Source organism: Rhinichthys klamathensis, unplaced genomic scaffold (genome assembly GCF_029890125.1).
Source record: "Rhinichthys klamathensis goyatoka isolate OS25496 unplaced genomic scaffold, OSU_Roscu_1.1 h1tg000550l_1, whole genome shotgun sequence".
Taxonomy (NCBI): Eukaryota; Metazoa; Chordata; class Actinopteri; order Cypriniformes; family Leuciscidae; genus Rhinichthys; species Rhinichthys klamathensis.
Window position 1 is genome coordinate 256,927 of NW_026607021.1, and position 15,574 is coordinate 272,500.

General features: G+C 45.9%; 1 protein-coding gene across 1 annotated transcript in view; it reads left to right on the forward strand.

Annotated features, from left to right (window-relative positions):
- The first annotated feature begins 2,932 nt into the window (after positions 1–2,932).
- The window catches only part of mpzl1l (myelin protein zero-like 1 like), a 20,224-nt gene continuing 7,582 nt past the window's right edge, over positions 2,933–15,574 (forward strand). The window contains exons 1-3 of the mRNA XM_056239028.1: positions 2,933–3,107; positions 6,333–6,493; positions 7,360–7,573. Coding sequence (XP_056095003.1) covers positions 3,035–3,107; positions 6,333–6,493; positions 7,360–7,573 — 448 coding nt within the window. The 5' untranslated portion in view covers positions 2,933–3,034. The remainder of the gene's footprint in view (positions 3,108–6,332; positions 6,494–7,359; positions 7,574–15,574) is intronic.

Sequence of the window (15,574 nt, forward strand, 5' to 3'; positions counted from 1 at the left end):
AAGAGCTGTGATACAATTATGTATAATAATAATATATTATCAATAAAATATGTTATTATTATTAAAACTAAGATCACAATCAGAATCTCACTTTCATTGTCTCATCGTCAAACACAGACGTTAGTGTGAAAGGTTTATTTTTTATTACAATTCTCGCGACAACTGTCAGAATGCAAAGCAAATGTATTCAAATCTTTATTATAACCTTTATTATTTAAAATACTGTTTACCCAATATCCGATCTGAGATCAGTAGTTCATTACATTCGGAACATCAGAGCTGATCTGAGACCAGTAGAGTGTGTTCGGTACACTAGTGCTGATCTGAGACCTGGGGTGTATTCCAGAAAGCAAGGTTAACTTACCGTCAGATAAACCTTGAACTCTTGGTTGGTTAACCCCAAACTTGCTTACTCTGGGTATGTCGGTTCCAAAACACCTATGTTGAGTTAGTTTAATCAACCTCCTATTGGTAACCCAGAGTTAATGCGCGCGCACGACGAGTACATAAAGACATTTTCAATGGATCGCCGATTTCAGGAGTCACCATGGAAACCAAGGGAGAAAAAAAGCGAGCTACATACGATACTTCGGTGAAACTGAGTTGGAGGTTTTAATGCTTGCTTATGAAGACTATAGCCTAAGCCCATTATAAAAATAAATAAATAAATAAATAAAAAAGCAATACTGCTGCATCAGCAAAAGAAAGTTGGCTTGGCAAATAATAATGGACAGAGTAAATGCTTGAGTTTAGAAAATTATAAATTGGGTATTTTCCCTTTGTGAGTCACAATGAAAGGGGAAAATAGCCTACCCCATTCATAATTTGTGACGCAAAAATTCTTTGGGGGCATGTAGTAAAAATAGACAAGTATTTACTTGTTGGCCTCCATACATTTCTTAATATTACAGTAGTAATGCACATAATTGGCTAGTTATATGTTGGCTTCTAGTTTTATCAGGTGTAATCCTTCTGGAGCCAGAAGAAGTGTGAGCCAAGTCAAAATGAAACACAAAAACATTCTCCAGCAAGGTAATATTTTCTAAACTTACTAAACTTGTTACTGACATTTAATACTAATTTAGTATTAAATGTAATTTAGTTTTCTATGTAGCCAATAGAAAGAAGGGAGCTGAGGAGCTGGCACTGTCCCTTAATAAAGGGCCACCTGTGGTCGATGGGATTCCAGGGGGCAGTTCGTCAGACTCAGCTACCAAGACAAGTGGCTTGGTAAAATGTAGGTGTACCATATTAATACTTATGATTTATTGATGTTTACACTGTTTTTGTCAGTGTTTTAATAAATAAAATCATCAACACTGTCACCATTTTAAAAAGGCATTTTGAATTCATTTTACAGTCATTGATTCACTTGTGCAGTATGCATGTTGCTTTGACTGCATATGCTGTATACTGTAATCTTATTACTAGTACTTAGATGCTCCTAATGTCCTTCTTTATTAGTTGTATTTGCTTAAGAATATACATTGAGAATTGAATATGCATGATTATCATGGTTTAATTATCTTGCAGTTGCTGATGGCCACATTGTATTATTGGATCCTCCTGCAACACCACACTCTGTCACAGTTGTAAGTGATTATTGTCTTTAGGTTTCTGTTTGCTATACCAAGCATCCTTCCTTATTTTCACTGTAGGATGATGATGAAGAGACCACTTCTGCTGTGACAGAAACAGAAAATGTGGGGAGGCCCATAGAGGTATGATGCATAGAATGCATTCCCCCTATTTTACACAAGAGAATAAATAAATTGTCATAGTCATTTTACAGAATATGGCAGGAGATTTTAATACAGATGAGGGTCCATCTACCTCCACACAGAATCTTAGCAGTGTAAGAAATGTTCTGCAGTTATCCTTCCTCATTTAAATATTTGGTCTGTGTTTGTATTACAGACTTTTTCAGTCTTTCTAGTTGCCTGCCAAAAAGCTGTATAAGGTCCACCTTTAAAAGCAAATCAGAAAAAGTGACATGGAGATGGACCTTATACAGCTTCAAATGGAGAAGAAAAGGCTTAACCTAAAAAAGGCCAGACTTGAAATTGAATTGCTGGAGCACCAGCTTAAGGTGGGAAACAGTATGTAAACATTAATCTGTCATTTGTTGTTGAATGAAATCTAAAGCAATAAATACAAATGTCTTTTGTTACAGGAAATATAGAAACAATGAACAACACTTGACTGTTAACTGGTTTTAATTAAAGTGATTTTGGCAAATCATGTCTTGTACCACCCTGCCATCTCTTTGGTCTACTGGGTTCACTGGGGGTTCCTCTTGGCCACATATTACCTAGTTAGTGGGGACCAGTGATGAGGGTGATTTAATGGTTTAAACACCCAAACATTTAGCATCCAAAAAATCTATTGTCACCTGCACATTGATGCTATGCATTGACTTCCTATTTACATAGTCTCCTTCATTGATGGAAGGAGCTTTAATGTGAATGTGGGTTCCATCAATGCACCCAATCACATTTGGGAACCCTGAAATTGAAAGTTATATAATTAGAAACATTTAAAATGATTGTGACTGTATAAAGTAGGGTTAGATTAAGTAGTGCTATATGTAATTAAAATGGTCAGGGGACGCCATGCTCTGTCACCTCTCTGAAACAAACTAACCCTGGAACATAACCTGCTCCGGAGCAGGTTAAGTTCAGAGAGTGAGTTGCTATGACTACTAACATACCCTGAAAGTTACCTCCGTTTTTGGAACCGAAAGTTGAGGTTATCCGCTTACTTACTCTTAAACATACCCGGGTATGTCACATAACCTGCCTTCTGGAATACACCCCAGTAGAGTGTGTTCAGTTCGGTACACTATTGCTGATCTGAGACCAATAGAGTGTGTTCGGTACACTAGTGCTGATCTGAGACCAGTAGAGTGTGTTCGGTACACTGGTGCTGACGTCACTGAGTCTGATCTGAGATCAGCGGGAAACTCCGTCGGTCTGATGCTGTAAACAAACACTGAGGCTCTGTTTACTCGGGCGATATCTATGAAATCTAAAGTATGGAAATAAGGCTCCCGATTTCCACTCACAGTTATGTTTCATTGTGTGTGTCTGTGGTGTTTATTATCGCGGGTAAGTTCTGTTTGATTTCTCTGAGGCGTTTTGACGTCATATGTGAGCGTTAGCGCAGCTCCGTGCTAGCATGCTAGCTTCAGTTAACATCAATAATTATCTGGTGATTTTATATCAATATCACATGAAGTGAGTCTATAAAGAACAGCTCTTGTTTTGTGTTAATTTAATGTTCCGAAGCAGCTCGTTTAAATACATCCAGTGTGCGTGTGTTTAAAGTGTTTCTCAGATCAGGAAGTGTAGCTCGTATTGTTCTGTTAGCACATTAGCCTCCCTTATTACTATTACATTATATCATATCATATCCTATCCTATTATTTACTCACGAAAACGTTCCTTTGATTAATAACTCACATAATTTAATCACGTACTATTGTATTTTTTAATGTTTTAGGTTTAATTAACGTTAGATCAAACCTGAATTATCAGCTTGAGTTTCCTTTAATAAACCAGGAGACACGAACAATAAAGACTCAACTCTGAATAAATTATTTTATTTCGTGTATTTTAATGAGCATCTGTTGTACATCCTTAAATAACACAATTTACATGGTCTGTTTTTATATAGTATCCTTTATGTCTGGGATTAAAGTGATTTTTTAAAGTACTAAAATATACCATGGTATTGTTTGAAGAGGTCACGCCTGTATGTATTATTCATTGACATGTTATATAAATATAATATAGCATGTAGGCATTGACGCTAATTTTTACGATTCGATTCACAAGATTGCATTTAAATTCCAGTTTAGATTAATTTGGATTTTATTTCAAGTACAATACATGTCCACTTTTCTCAAGGAAAAAATAAATAGCACATTCGTTCATTTTTAGTGTACTAATAACATTATAATAACTTTCTATTGACATAATTATGTTCCTACTTCAATTCGTTATTTGAAATCTAAACATTTAACCCTAGGGTGCTCTTCGTGTGGTGGTCAAAAATAACCGAATTATTATTTTATTTTTATTTCAGTCAAAGGAATGTACTATATTTTACTTTGATAATGTTTTTTAATTTAATATTTTAGGGGATTTTATTGTACTAAATTATATTTACGCTGTATTTATAATCCATTTATTCCCTTTTTGAGCATAGACCTGAAAATTAAATTTCCAACTTAAACTGTGGTAAATCTTGAATGCTTTAAAGGGGACGTATTATGCCCTTTTTCACAAGATGTAAAACAATTATTTGATGTCCCCAGAGTGTGTATGTGTGAAGTCTTAGCTCAAAATACCCCACAGATAATTTTTTATAGCAAAGCGCACCGTTTTAGTGTGTTTCCCTTTAAATGCTAATGAGCTGCTGCTCCGCCCCACTTATGTATTTATGTACATTTACATTTATTCATTTAGCAGACGCTTTTATCCAAAGCGACTTACAAATGAGAACAATAGAAGCAGTTAAACTATCAGTAGGACAACAATACGTAAGTGCTATAACCCCTCTCAGTTTAAATTTAGTGCAGTTTTTTTTTTTTTTTTATTTTTTTTTTTATAGAATATAAGAGAAGAGAAAGTGTTAATTCTACTGAATCAAGTGCTGTTTTTTTTTTATAGAATAGAAGAGAAGAGAAAGTGTTAATTCTACTGAATCAAGTGCTGCCGAAAAAGATATGTCTTCAGCATGGTTTATGTAATACATAAACATACCTGAACTCCTGTAGCGGACATGAAACTAAAGCCGCATTCTGAAAACAGGTCGTTGGGAGACACTGCTTATGATTTATGGGGATTTAAAAAAAAAGGAGTGGGTGTATTTTTTAGGGGTGGGGGAAAAAATCGATTCTTAGATGCATCGCGATGCGGACGTGGACGATTCTGAATCGATTCACAATTGTCAAAAAATCGATTTTCAAAAAAAAAAAAAAAAAAATTTAGATATATATTTATAATAACGTAATATTGACGGAACGCGAAAGACGGAACTCTGAAGCGCGGAAGTGCAGTGGCCGGACCGTCTGTGGCGTGCACGTAACAGACGCGGACGCGATGGCTGAGCGCCAAATCCAAACACCCTCCTCGTTAAAAGCTGACGTGTGGAAATATTTTGGCTTCTGACGTTGAAGGGGGAAAGGAGCTGGACAAGAGCCACACTAGTTGTAAGCTTTGTAGAGTAAAAGTAAAATATTTCGGAAACAAGACACATATGAGAAGCCAAATGACACGTTTCCAGCCAGAGGAGGAAAAACACTCGGCTGTAACGTTACCGGTCGTTGTTATATTATTAATTTACTACAAATATGCTCCTGCTAGTTCAGACACACATGTATTTTCCTGTTGGTTCTTTGCAATGTTAATAAAATATATTGTACGTTAATTCTTTATGGGTCATTACTTTCTACTTTTAAAGCAAAGTATTTATAGTCACACACACACAAAAAAAAGATTCTGATAATCGATTTAGCATCGAATCGCAGCCCTCTGAATCGTAATCGAATCGAATCGTGAGGTGCCTAGAGATTCCCACCCCTAGTATTTTTATCACTGTAGGGTGGTTGTGTGTACACACACTGCCAACACACATTAATGTCCAAACACCATGCAAAAGTGAATTTTGAATAATAGGTCCAGACTGAAGTTTGATCTCTTTTCAAAGACGACACTTGGCAGATTATTGCTGAAGTGAAAAAAGTTTTAAAAAGTGAACAAAAAAAGTTACAGAATTTTATGTTTATTGTCATGAAAAATGCACAAAAATACTATTTTAAATTTTTATATGAAATCTATATTTTCAAAAACACATTTTACTCTAAAACTGCTAGAAAATCAAAGGCATAAATTTAAACTGAGTTTGATATATCTAAAATAATGAGCGTTCAGTGAGAGTGTGTTCGGCTGCAGTTCCACACGCTTCCACTAGAGGAAACTCTCATTCATTTCCAGTGCGCGTTTCTGACCGCGAGGAGCACAAGTGTGACTGTTGCTTTCAGGACCATTAAACCTGTTCACATCATGGCCATGATTTATGTGTGTGTTCACACAGCAAGTGCCAAACCCTTTACCAAGATTCGTACCATTCCGATGAAGTAAAAAAAAAAAGAAAAACAGAAATTGGTCAAAAATGACAGAAGAGCACCAGAGAGTTAAAATAATTTTTATCAATTAAAATATTTTAACCCAGCTGTACAAGCATGAAATAATACCAGATTTAAACCACAGTCGTGTTCCTGTAAGATGTGTTGATGTATGAGTGGTGTGTGTGTGTGTGTGTTCCAGGCGTGTCGGCGATAGACGTGTTCACCCCAGCCGAGGTGTTCGTGGAGAACGGGACCACAGCGACTCTGAGCTGTAGCTTTAAGTCTAAAGAGGTGGTCGGGAGTGCGGCTTCGGTGACGTGGTACTTCCTCGCGGAGGGGGACACGGGACAGCCCACTTCAGTGAGTCTTCATCTCCAATGTGTGACGCTGGACCACAAAACCAGTCGCACGGGGATATTTGTGGCAAAAGCCAACAATACACAGTATTAGGGGTGGGCATTTTTCCAAAATATTATATTCGAATATTCGGGTTCATAAAAATATACCGTGAAATACATTTTTCATAATGTATGTATAATGTATAATACATCACAAACTTCAAAGGCGATTTTCTCAATGTTTTTGATTATTTTTGTGCACCCTCAGATTCCAGATAGTTGTATCAGCCCAATATTGTCCTATCTTAACAATAAACCGTACACATCACATCCATAACAGGGTTTTTGTCACATCCATAACGTTGGTTTTTCCTCATAATACACTTCATAAAAATATATATATTTTAAACATTGATATTTTTATGTTCAGCTAAGACCCCTTCATCATGTGAATAGCAATATTTATACATTGGTTTTAAAAGTTTACAGACTTTAAAGGAAATCGAACAGTATACCAAAAACTCTTTCCCGTCACATCCATAACGCATGCATATTTTCCTTTTTGGGGGGTGCTTAAATATATTTTAGAAAAATATATTTTGCCTGTCAATTCCCCAGATTGAGTGCTCTGAGAATATGCATTTCCAATTTAAATATTGTAATATAAGAAGTTTTTTTTTTTTCTGAGACATTTCACCTGTCATTATGAGTTCAAATGTCACATCCATAACGCTGGAATTACCCTACATCAATGTAAAGCTTATTTATTCAGCTTTCAGGTGACTCAATTTCAGTGAGCCATGTGACTGGTTTTGTGGTTCAGGGTCACATGTATGTCTATAATATCAGGCATCATGTGATCATCATGGCTGTGTTCGTCCTGCACAGATCTTCTATCACGCTGGGGGGAGGCCGTTTCCGGGCTCGCTCCCGCAGTTTAAGTCCCGTGTGGAATGGGCCGGAGACATGAACAAGAAGGACGCGTCGATCCGCGTGATCCAGATGCAGTTCAAGGACAACGGGACCTTCAGCTGCGACGTGAAGAACCCACCGGACATCACCGGACAGATGTCCGTCACTAAAGTCAGAGTCGTCATGAGAGGTGAGCGCACAAGAACAGATGTGGGCGGGGCTTGATTGTGTCTGTGGGGAGTTGATTGGATGGTTGTGGTTTGCTATTGGCTGATCTCCTGTGAGTGACAGGTTGCCCCGCCCACATCATCAGAGAAGAGGAGATGCTGAAGAGCAACTGATTCTGATTCAACATTATTAACACAATAATGATGTGCACATATAGATCATTTAGAATGTGTGACGGTGTCTGAACAGCGGTGTGTGTGACGGTGTCTGAACAGCGGTGTGTGTGACGGTGTCTGAACAGCGGTGTGTGTGACGGTGTCTGAACAGCGGTGTGTGTGACGGTGTGAACAGCGGTGTGTGTGACGGTGTGAACAGCGGTGTGTGTGTGACGGTGTCTGAACAGCGGTGTGTGTGACGGTGTCTGAACAGCGGTGTGTGTGACGGTGTCTGAACAGCGGTGTGTGTGACGGTGTCTGAACAGCGGTGTGTGTGACGGTGTCTGAACAGCGGTGTGTGTGACGGTGTCTGAACAGCGGTCTGTGTGACGGTGTCTGAACAGCGGTGTGTGTGACGGTGTCTGAACAGCGGTGTGTGTGACGGTGTCTGAACAGCGGTGTGTGTGACGGTGTCTGAACAGCGGTGTGTGTGACGGTGTGAACAGCGGTGTGTGTGACGGTGTCTGAACAGCGGTGTGTGTGACGGTGTGAATAGCGGTGTGTGTGACGGTGTGAACAGCGGTGTGTGTGACGGCGTCTGAACAGCGGTGTGTGTGACGGTGTCTGAACAGCGGTGTGTGTGACGGTGTCTGAACAGCGGTGTGTGTGACGGTGTGAACAGCGGTGTGTGTGACGGTGTCTGAACAGCGGTGTGTATGACGGTGTCTGAACAGCGGTGTGTGTGACGGTGTCTGAACAGCGGTGTGTGTGACGGTGTCTGAACAGCGGTGTGTGTGACGGTGTGAACAGCGGTGTGTGTGACGGTGTCTGAACAGCGGTGTGTGTGACGGTGTGAATAGCGGTGTGTGTGACGGTGTGAACAGCGATGTGTGTGACGGTGTGAACAGCTGTGTGTGTGACGGTGTCTGGACGGTGTGAACAGCGGTGTGTGTGACGGTGTGAACAGCAGTGTGTGTGACGGTGTGAACAGCGGTGTGTGTGACGGTGTCGGAACAGCAGTGTGTGTGACGGTGTCTGAACAGCGGTGTGTGTGACGGTGTCTGAACAGCGGTGTGTGTGACGGTGTGAACAGCGGTGTGTGTGACGGTGTGAACAGCGGTGTGTGTGACGGTGTGAACAGCGGTGTGTGTGACGGTGTGTGTGACGGTGTCTGAACAGCGGTGTGTGTGACGGTGTCTGAACAGCGGTGTGTGTGACGGTGTGAACAGCGGTGTGTGTGTGACGGTGTGAACAGCGGTGTGTGTGACGGTGTCTGAACAGCGGTGTGTGTGACGGTGTCTGAACAGCGGTGTGTGTGACGGTGTCTGAACAGCGGTGTGTGTGACGGTGTCTGAACAGCGGTGTGTGTGACGGTGTGAACAGCGGTGTGTGTGAGCGGTGTGTGTGACCGTGTGAACAGCGGTGTGTGTGACCGTGTGAACAGCGGTGTGTGTGACGGTGTCTGAACAGCAGTGTGTGTGACGGTGTGAACAGCGGTGTGTGTGACGGTGTGAACAGCGGTGTGTGTGTGACGGTGTCTGAACAGCGGTGTGTGTGTGACGGTGTCTGAACAGCGGTGTGTGTGACGGTGTCTGAACAGCGGTGTGTGTGACGGTGTGAACAGCGGTGTGTGTGATGGTGTGAACAGCGGTGTGTGTGACGGTGTCTGAACAGCGGTGTGTGTGACGGTGTGAACAGCGGTGTGTGAACAGCGGTGTGTGTGACGGTGTCTGAACAGCAGTGTGTGTGACGGTGTCTGAACAGCGGTGTGTGTGACGGTGTCTGAACAGCGGTGTGTGTGACGGTGTGAACAGCGGTGTGTGTGACGGTGTCTGAACAGCGGTGTGTGTGACGGTGTGAACAGCGGTGTGTGTGACGGTGTCTGAACAGCGGTGTGTGTGACGGTGTGAACAGCAGTGTGTGTGACGGTGTCTGAACAGCGGTGTGTGTGACGGTGTGAACAGCGGTGTGTGTGACGGTGTCTGAACAGCGGTGTGTGTGACGGTGTCTGAACAGCGGTGTGTGTGACGGTGTGAACAGCAGTGTGTGTAGATGTCTGAACAGCAGTGTGTGTGACGGTGTCTGAACAGCGGTGTGTGTGACGGTGTCTGAACAGCGGTGTGTGTGACGGTGTGAACAGCGGTGTGTGTGACGGTGTGAACAGCGGTGTGTGTGACGGTGTCTGAACAGCGGTGTGTGTGTGACGGTGTCTGAACAGCGGTGTGTGTGTGACGGTGTCTGAACAGCGGTGTGTGTGACGGTGTCTGAACAGCGGTGTGTGTGACGGTGTCTGAACAGCGGTGTGTGTGACGGTGTGACGGTGTGAACAGCAGTGTGTGTGACGGTGTCTGAACAGCAGTGTGTGTGATGGTGTCTGAACAGCGGTGTGTGTGACGGTGTGAACAGCGGTGTGTGTGACGGTGTCTGAACAGCAGTGTGTGTGACGGTGTCTGAACAGCGGTGTGTGTGACGGTGTCTGAACAGCGGTGTGTGTGACGGTGTCTGAACAGCGGTGTGTGTGACGGTGTCTGAACAGCGGTGTGTGTGACGGTGTGAACAGCGGTGTGTGTGACGGTGTCTGAACAGCTGTGTGTGTGACGGTGTGAACAGCGGTGTGTGTGACGGTGTGAACAGCGGTGTGTGTGACGGTGTCTGAACAGCAGTGTGTGTGACGGTGTGAACAGCGGTGTGTGTGACGGTGTCTGAACAGCGGTGTGTGTGACGGTGTCTGAACAGCGGTGTGTGTGACGGTGTCTGAACAGCGGTGTGTGTGACGGTGTCTGAACAGCGGTGTGTGTGACGGTGTGAACAGCGGTGTGTGTGACGGTGTGAACAGCGGTGTGTGTGACGGTGTCTGAACAGCAGTGTGTGTGACGGTGTGAACAGCGGTGTGTGTGACGGTGTCTGAACAGCAGTGTGTGTGACGGTGTCTGAACAGCTGTGTGTGTGACGGTGTGAACAGCGGTGTGTGTGACGGTGTCTGAACAGCAGTGTGTGTGACGGTGTGAACAGCGGTGTGCGAGTAATGGTGTGAACAGCGGTGTGTGTGACGGTGTCTGAACAGCGGTGTGTGTGACGGTGTGACGGTGTGAACAGCAGTGTGTGTGACGGTGTCTGAACAGCAGTGTGTGTGACGGTGTCTGAACAGCAGTGTGTGTGACGGTGTCTGAACAGTGGTGTGTGTGACGGTGTGAACAGCGGTGTGTGTGACGGTGTGAACAGCGGTGTGTGTGACGGTGTCTGAACAGCAGTGTGTGTGACGGTGTCTGAACAGCGGTGTGTGTGTGACGGTGTCTGAACAGCGGTGTGTGTGACGGTGTCTGAACAGCGGTGTGTGTAATGGTGTGAACAGCGGTGTGTGGGACGGTGTCTGAACAGCAGTGTGTGTGACGGTGTCTGAACAGCAGTGTGTGTGACGGTGTCTGAACAGTGGTGTGTGTGACGGTGTGAACAGCGGTGTGTGTGACGGTGTCTGAACAGCAGTGTGTGTGACGGTGTCTGAACAGTGGTGTGTGTGACGGTGTGAACAGCAGTGTGTGTGACGGTGTCTGAACAGCAGTGTGTGTGACGGTGTCTGAACAGCAGTGTGTGTGACGGTGTCTGAACAGTGGTGTGTGTGACGGTGTGAACAGCGGTGTGTGTGACGGTGTGAACAGCGGTGTGTGTGACGGTGTGAACAGCAGTGTGTGTGACGGTGTGAATAGCGGTGTGTGTGACGGTGTCTGAACAGCGGTGTGTGTGACGGTGTGAACAGCGGTGTGTGTGACGGTGTCTGAACAGCAGTGTGTGTGACGGTGTCTGAACAGCGGTGTGTGTGTGACGGTGTCTGAACAGCGGTGTGTGTAATGGTGTGAACAGCGGTGTGTGGGACGGTGTCTGAACAGCGGTGTGTGTGTGACGGTGTCTGAACAGCGGTGTGTGTGACGGTGTCTGAACAGCGGTGTGTGTGACGGTGTGACGTTGTGAACAGCAGTGTGTGTGACGGTGTCTGAACAGCGGTGTGTGTGACGGTGTCTGAACAGCAGTGTGTGTGACGGTGTCTGAACAGCAGTGTGTGTGACGGTGTGAACAGCGGTGTGTGTGACGGTGTGAACAGCGGTGTGTGTGAAGGTGTCTGAACAGCGTTGTGTGTGACGGTGTGAACAGCGGTGTGTGTAATGGTGTCTGAACAGCAGTGTGTGTGACGGTGTGAACAGCGGTGTGTGTGACGGTGTCTGAACAGCGGTGTGTGTGACGGTGTGAACAGCGGTGTGTGTGACGGTGTGAACAGCAGTGTGTGTGTGACGGTGTGAACAGCGGTGTGTGTGACGGTGTGAACAGCGGTGTGTGTGACGGTGTGAACAGCAGTGTGTGTGACGGTGTCTGAACAGCTGTGTGTGTGTGACGGTGTCTGAACAGCAGTGTGTGTGACGGTGTCTGAACAGCAGTGTGTGTGACGGTGTCTGAACAGCGGTGTGTGTGACGGTGTGAACAGCGGTGTGTGTGACGGTGTGAACAGCGGTGTGTGTGACGGTGTGAACAGCAGTGTGTGTAGATGTCTGAACAGCAGTGTGTGTGACGGTGTCTGAACAGCGGTGTGTGTGACGGTGTCTGAACAGCGGTGTGTGTGACGGTGTGAACAGCGGTGTGTGTGACGGTGTGAACAGCGGTGTGTGTGACGGTGTCTGAACAGCGGTGTGTGTGTGACGGTGTCTGAACAGCGGTGTGTGTGTGACGGTGTCTGAACAGCGGTGTGTGTGACGGTGTCTGAACAGCGGTGTGTGTGACGGTGTCTGAACAGCGGTGTGTGTGACGGTGTGACGGTGTGAACAGCAGTGTGTGTGACGGTGTCTGAACAGCAGTGTGTGTGATGGTGTCTGAACAGCGGTGTGTGTGACGGTGTGAACAGCGGTGTGTGTGACGGTGTCTGAACAGCAGTGTGTGTGACGGTGTCTGAACAGCGGTGTGTGTGACGGTGTCTGAACAGCGGTGTGTGTGACGGTGTCTGAACAGCGGTGTGTGTGACGGTGTCTGAACAGCGGTGTGTGTGACGGTGTGAACAGCGGTGTGTGTGACGGTGTCTGAACAGCTGTGTGTGTGACGGTGTGAACAGCGGTGTGTGTGACGGTGTGAACAGCGGTGTGTGTGACGGTGTCTGAACAGCAGTGTGTGTGACGGTGTGAACAGCGGTGTGTGTGACGGTGTCTGAACAGCGGTGTGTGTGACGGTGTCTGAACAGCGGTGTGTGTGACGGTGTCTGAACAGCGGTGTGTGTGACGGTGTCTGAACAGCGGTGTGTGTGACGGTGTGAACAGCGGTGTGTGTGACGGTGTGAACAGCGGTGTGTGTGACGGTGTCTGAACAGCAGTGTGTGTGACGGTGTGAACAGCGGTGTGTGTGACGGTGTCTGAACAGCAGTGTGTGTGACGGTGTCTGAACAGCTGTGTGTGTGACGGTGTGAACAGCGGTGTGTGTGACGGTGTCTGAACAGCAGTGTGTGTGACGGTGTGAACAGCGGTGTGCGAGTAATGGTGTGAACAGCGGTGTGTGTGACGGTGTCTGAACAGCGGTGTGTGTGACGGTGTGACGGTGTGAACAGCAGTGTGTGTGACGGTGTCTGAACAGCAGTGTGTGTGACGGTGTCTGAACAGCAGTGTGTGTGACGGTGTCTGAACAGTGGTGTGTGTGACGGTGTGAACAGCGGTGTGTGTGACGGTGTGAACAGCGGTGTGTGTGACGGTGTCTGAACAGCAGTGTGTGTGACGGTGTCTGAACAGCGGTGTGTGTGTGACGGTGTCTGAACAGCGGTGTGTGTAATGGTGTGAACAGCGGTGTGTGGGACGGTGTCTGAACAGCAGTGTGTGTGACGGTGTCTGAACAGCAGTGTGTGTGACGGTGTCTGAACAGTGGTGTGTGTGACGGTGTGAACAGCGGTGTGTGTGACGGTGTCTGAACAGCAGTGTGTGTGACGGTGTCTGAACAGTGGTGTGTGTGACGGTGTGAACAGCAGTGTGTGTGACGGTGTCTGAACAGCAGTGTGTGTGACGGTGTCTGAACAGCAGTGTGTGTGACGGTGTCTGAACAGTGGTGTGTGTGACGGTGTGAACAGCGGTGTGTGTGACGGTGTGAACAGCGGTGTGTGTGACGGTGTGAACAGCAGTGTGTGTGACGGTGTGAATAGCGGTGTGTGTGACGGTGTCTGAACAGCGGTGTGTGTGACGGTGTGAACAGCGGTGTGTGTGACGGTGTCTGAACAGCAGTGTGTGTGACGGTGTCTGAACAGCGGTGTGTGTGTGACGGTGTCTGAACAGCGGTGTGTGTAATGGTGTGAACAGCGGTGTGTGGGACGGTGTCTGAACAGCGGTGTGTGTGTGACGGTGTCTGAACAGCGGTGTGTGTGACGGTGTCTGAACAGCGGTGTGTGTGACGGTGTGACGTTGTGAACAGCAGTGTGTGTGACGGTGTCTGAACAGCGGTGTGTGTGACGGTGTCTGAACAGCAGTGTGTGTGACGGTGTCTGAACAGCAGTGTGTGTGACGGTGTGAACAGCGGTGTGTGTGACGGTGTGAACAGCGGTGTGTGTGAAGGTGTCTGAACAGCGTTGTGTGTGACGGTGTGAACAGCGGTGTGTGTAATGGTGTCTGAACAGCAGTGTGTGTGACGGTGTGAACAGCGGTGTGTGTGACGGTGTCTGAACAGCGGTGTGTGTGACGGTGTGAACAGCGGTGTGTGTGACGGTGTGAACAGCAGTGTGTGTGTGACGGTGTGAACAGCGGTGTGTGTGACGGTGTGAACAGCGGTGTGTGTGACGGTGTGAACAGCAGTGTGTGTGACGGTGTCTGAACAGCTGTGTGTGTGTGACGGTGTCTGAACAGCAGTGTGTGTGACGGTGTCTGAACAGCAGTGTGTGTGACGGTGTCTGAACAGCGGTGTGTGTGACGGTGTGAACAGCGGTGTGTGTGACGGTGTGAACAGCGGTGTGTGTGACGGTGTCTGAACAGCGGTGTGTGTGACGGTGTGAACAGCGGTGTGTGTGACGGTGTGAACAGCGGTGTGTGTGTGACGGTGTCTGAACAGCAGTGTGTGTGAAGGTGTCTGAACAGCGGCGTGTGTGACGGTGTCTGAACAGCGGTGTGTGTGACGGTGTGAACAGCGGTTTGTGTGACGGTGTGAACAGCGGTGTGTGTGACGGTGTCTGAACAGCGGTGTGTGTGTGACGGTGTCTGAACAGCGGTGTGTGTGATGGTGTCTAGGGATGGCCCGATACCATTTTTTTTCAAACCGATACGAGTACGAGTATTTACATTTGTGTACTTGCCGATACCGAGTACCGATACCGATATTTCTACCGCAAAAGTAATAGGCTCCCAGAAAAGAAGACGACTATTTTAGAACACAGGTTAGAAGACTGTTTTTATTTTCTTCTCTGCTTGTTTTAACAAGTCTAAAAATAAATAAAAATTAGTAAAATAATAACTGTATTAACACACAAACCACTGTTAATTTAACATAAAAGCAAGCAGGCTACTGCGTTCATGGTCTGGCATGACTGAATGCGCGCAAAGTGCGCTCCCTTAATAAATCCTAAAAGCTGACAGTTCCTCGCGATCTCACACATCTCTGTTATTATCAATGAAGCTGACTGCACAATCAATATTTCATAATATCCACACTTTGTTTGTTATAATTAGAGGATTTGCCAGCATACAGAATTCAGCACTGAACAAAAAAAGTCCGTTTTGAGCGGTGAGGGGAGTCTATCTTAAATGCTTCTGATTGGCCATTGCGTTCCAGAAATCAACACATATGTCTGTGATTGGCTATATCGCTCAACGCTGTAACCATGTTATGAATAGAAACTCTGGCCTGTAAATCGTTTCTATTTTGTT